Below are 4797 nucleotides of genomic sequence, written 5' to 3'. Positions count from 1 at the left end.
TGCAACGTGACGTTGGTGGATAGAGCGAGACATGATGTCCCAGATGTGCTCAATTGGATTCAGGTCTGGGGAACAGGGGGGCCAGTCCATAGCATCAATGCCTTCGTCTTGCAGGAACTGCTAACACACTCCAGCCACATGAGGTCTAGAATTGTCTTGCATTAGGAGGAACCCAGGGCCAACCGCACCAGCATATGGTCTCACAAGGGGTCTGAGGATCTCATCTCGGTACCTAATGGCAGTCAGGCTACCTCTGGCGAGCACATGAAAGGCTGTGCGGCCCTCCAAAGAAATGCCCCCCCACACCATTACTGACCCAATGCCAAACCGGTCATGCTGGAGGATGTTGCAGGCAGCAGAACGTTCTCCACTGCGTCTCCAGACTCTGTCACGTCTGTCACATGTGCTCAGTGTGAACCTGCTTTCATCTGTGAAGAGCACAGGGCGCCAGTGGCGAATTTGCCAATCTTGGTGTTCTCTGGCAAATGCCAAACATCCTGCACGGTGTTGGGCTGTAAGCACAACCCCCGCCTGTGGACGTCGGGCCCTCATATCACCCTCATGGAGTCTGTTTCAGACCGTTTGAGCAGACACATGCACACTTGCAGGCCGCAAGTGTGCATGTGTCTGCTCAAATTCGCCACTGGCGCCCTGTGCTCTTCACAGATGAAAGCAGGTTCACACTGAGCACATGTGACAGACGTGACAGAGTCTGGAGACGCCGTGGAGAACGTTCTGCTGCCTGCAACATCCTCCAGCATGACCGGTTTGGCATTGGGTCAGTAATGGTGTGGGGGGGCATTTCTTTGGAGGGCCGCACAGCCTTTCATGTGCTCGCCAGAGGTAGCCTGACTGCCATTAGGTACCGAGATGAGATCCTCAGACCCCTTGTGAGACCATATGCTGGTGCGGTTGGCCCTGGGTTCCTCCTAATGCAAGACAATTCTAGACCTCATGTGGCTGGAGTGTGTTAGCAGTTCCTGCAAGACGAAGGCATTGATGCTATGGACTGGCCCCCCTGTTCCCCAGACCTGAATCCAATTGAGCACATCTGGGACATCATGTCTCGCTCTATCCACCAACGTCACGTTGCACCACAGACTGTCCAGGAGTTGGCAGATGCTTTAGTCCAGGTCTGGGAGGAGATCCCTCAGGAGACCGTCCGCCACTTCATCAGGAGCATGCACAGGCGTTGTAGGGAGGTCACGCAGGCACGTGGAGGCCACACACACTACTGAGCCTTATTTTGACTCGTTTTAAGGACATTACATCAAAGTTGGATCAGCCTGTAGTGTGTTTTTCCACTTTAATTTTGAGTGTGACTCCAAATCCAGACCTCCATGGGCTGAAAAATTTGATTTCCATTTTTTTTTTTTGTGTGATTTTGTTGTCAGCACATTCAACTATGTAAAGAACAAAGTATTTCAGAAGAATATTTAATTAACTCAGATCTAGGATGTGTTATTTTTGTGTTCCCTTTATTTTTTTGAGCAGTGTATTATTGTACTCCAGGGCACTTCCTCATTCAATCCTATTTTTATTTTCATTTTACCATTATATTGCGGGGCAACCCAAAGTTGAATGAACCTCTCCTCTGTCTGGGGGCCCGGGCCTAAAAATATCTGACAGTGGCCTGTTCCAGTGGTGGGTGACGTGAAGCCTGATTCTCTGCTATGACATGAAGACTGATTCTCTGCTGACATGAAGCCTGATCTCTGTTATGGGACCCCTCTCCTCTGCCTGGGTGCCTGGGCCTAAATATGTGACAATGGACTGTTCCAGTGGTGGGTGACGTGAAGCCTGATTCTCTGCTATGACATGAAGACTGATTCTCTGCTGACATGAAGCCAGATTCTATGTTATGGGACCTCTCTCCTCTGTCTGGGTGCCGGGGCCTAAAAATATCTGACAGTGGCCTGTTCCAGTGGTGGGTGACGTGAAGCCTGATTCTCTGCTATGACATGAAGACTGATTCTCTGCTGACATGAAGCCAGATTCTCTGTTACGGGACCTCTCTCCTCTGCCTGGGTGCCTGGGCCTAAATATCTGACAATGGACTGTTCCAGTGTTGGGTGACGTGAAGCCTGATTCTCTGCTATGACATGAAGACTGATTCTCTGCTGACATGAAGCCAGATTCTCTGTTACGGGACCTCTCTCCTCTGCCTGGGTGCCTGGGCCTAAATATCTGACAATGTACTGTTCCAGTGTTGGGTGACGTGAAGCATGATTCTCTGCTATGACATGCAGACTGATTCTCTGCTGACATGAAGCCAGATTCTCTGTTATGGGACCTCTCTCCTCTGCCTGGGTGCCTGGGCCTAAATATGTGACAGTGGCCTGTTCCAGTGGTGGGTGACGTGAAGACTGATTCTCTGCTATGACATGCAGACTGATTCTCTGCTGACATGAAGCCAGATTCTCTGTTACGGGACCTCTCTCCTCTGCCTGGGTGCCTGGGCCTAAATATGTTACAGTGGCCTGTTCCAGTGGTGGGTGACGTGAAGCCTGATTCTCTGCTATGACATGAAGACTGATTCTCTGCTATGACATGCAGACTGATTCTCTGCTGACATGAAGCCAGATTCTCTGTTACGGGACCTCTCTCCTCTGCCTGGGTGCCTGGGCCTAAATATATGACAATGGACTGTTACAGTGGTGGGTGAAGTGAAGCCTGATTCTCTGCTATGACATGAAGACTGATTCTCTGCTATGACATGCAGACTGATTCTCTGCTGACATGAAGCCAGATTCTCTGTTACGGGACCTCTCTCCTCTGCCTGGGTGCCTGGGCCTAAATATATGACAATGGACTGTTACAGTGGTGGGTGACGTGAAGCCAGATTCTCTGCTATGACATGAAGACTGATTCTCTGCTGATGTGAAGCCAGATTCTCTGCTATGGGACCTCTTTTCAATTGATATTGGTTCATTTTTATTTATTTTATTTTTATTTTAATTCATTTCCCTATCCACATTTGTTTGCAGGGGATTTACCTACATGTTGCTGCCTTTTGCAGCCTTCTAACTCTTTCCTGGGCTGTTTTACAACCTTTTTAGTGCCGAAAAGTTCGGGTCCCCATTGACTTCAATGGGGTTCGGGACGAAGTTCGGGTCGGGTTCGGATCCCGAACCCGAACATTTCCGGGAAGTTCTGCCAAACTTCTCGAACCCGAACATCCAGGTGTTCGCTCAACTCTACTCATAAGTACAGATCAGGGGAGCTACATCTAAGGCATTTCATTCAGCCAACCAGTATCCTTCTCTGTACTGATGAACCTCAAAACAACTGTCTACAGATGGGTAGAGTTTTCATCACAGTTCAAGAAGACTCCAACTCTTTCCAGTTGTTCCTTAGGATTCAAGAGAGTATCAGGGTTGGTGAAAGCATAGTATCTATCTGTATACATGCCAAGTAGACCAATTGCCCATATTCCTCTACCTGGTTCAATTCTAAACATTCCTTTTCTGCAAACAGACTGTTTAGCAATTCCAGTGGTCCAGTATATGCCTCCTCCCACCTCCACCTGACAATAATGTTTCCCTAATCTGAATCCGGTGGTTTCCAAAACACATGGTTTTGAGTCGAACCTCTCTGGACATGGGGCCAAATGCAGTGCATCTTCCACATATTTCACATGTTGTCTGTTGACAGTTTTCAGGTCCAGGGATAATGGAACACGTAAAGACAGAATGAGGAGTGTTTTGGATGAGGAAGTTGAGGAGAATGTCTGCCGACAGAAGATTTCTGCCCCTGACAATTATGGCTGTTTGAAATGAGAAAACTTTTTTCAAGGTGAGTGATGACTTTTTGGAGCGATGACACCTTTTCATTGAGCCTGCTAACACACTTGTTTCTCCTCTGTTTAATTGCTCCCTCAAGGTTTTCTAAACGGTGATTGATGGCTGTTTCTTCAACAGCCAGAAGTTGTCGCAAACCTTCAAAGCCTGCAGTCACCATTTGACCTTTTTGTAAAACTTCAGCCTGAAGTTCTTGAGCTCTTTCTTCTTCTTCAGTTTTAAGTTGGACACTATTGGCAAGCTCCTTTCTTAATGCCTGCAGACGATTTTGTAACTTCACCCTGTTTTTTTTTTAACTCTCTATTATTTTCTCCATAAAGATGCAGATATACAAAACATTTCAATGTCTACATATATATACAATAAAAAATAAATAAATAAATAAATAAGTGAGACATTGAAATATCAAATATATAAAATATTCATCTCATACCCCCCACAACCCCAAACCCACCCCTCCCACCCTCTACGGTTGTCATCCTAGGAACAATACGACCCTAGCCCACACATAGCCCTCACAAGAGGGTCTGCACCATCGTAGCCTCTCAATACCACCCAGTCCATACCTTTTCCCATAAACTAAGTTGTTTTCCCGCCTTACATTTAATACGTTCCAATTCCTTTATTCTACGCATATAGTTTTTCCATTCTTCAAGGGCGGGCGGCTTGTCCGATCCCCAGCCCTTGAGAATCAAAACTTTGGCAATTAGTAACCCCTTTAACCAAAAGAGGAAATCGATTTTTGGGTGGCGCCGGCCCTGGACATGTAGTTCCCCTATCGCCTAAATAGCCATTTTCAAGAATACTGAATATGTTCTTCACAGGGCCATTGTACTCTCCAGTAAGGTACGAAACCAAATAATTCTCCCCAGTGTCAACACACGATTGTATTTGTGAGCATAAATAATATCCCTGCACATATGGTAAAGCAAGTCCTCCATCAGTTTCAGCTAACCACAGAAATCTTTGTTTAATTCGAACCCTTTTTCTGCCCCAT

At 46.8% G+C, this 4797-nt stretch overlaps 1 protein-coding gene across 1 annotated transcript; it reads right to left on the bottom strand.

Moving 5' to 3' along the window:
- Nucleotides 1–3292: 3292 nt before the first annotated feature.
- Nucleotides 3293–4336, bottom strand: LOC120978179 (E3 ubiquitin-protein ligase TRIM39-like). The gene is given in 3 exon segments (XM_040406400.1): nt 3293–3723; nt 3726–4081; nt 4320–4336. Coding segments are annotated over 3 exon segments (804 nt in total).
- Between the last annotated feature and the right edge of the window lie 461 nt (nt 4337–4797).

The sequence above is a fragment of the Bufo bufo genome, chromosome 8 (genome assembly GCF_905171765.1).
Source record: "Bufo bufo chromosome 8, aBufBuf1.1, whole genome shotgun sequence".
In the NCBI taxonomy this organism is placed as follows: Eukaryota; Metazoa; Chordata; class Amphibia; order Anura; family Bufonidae; genus Bufo; species Bufo bufo.
The sequence above is the reverse complement of the archived record's forward strand: the minus strand, read 5'-3'. Positions and strand labels throughout refer to the sequence as shown.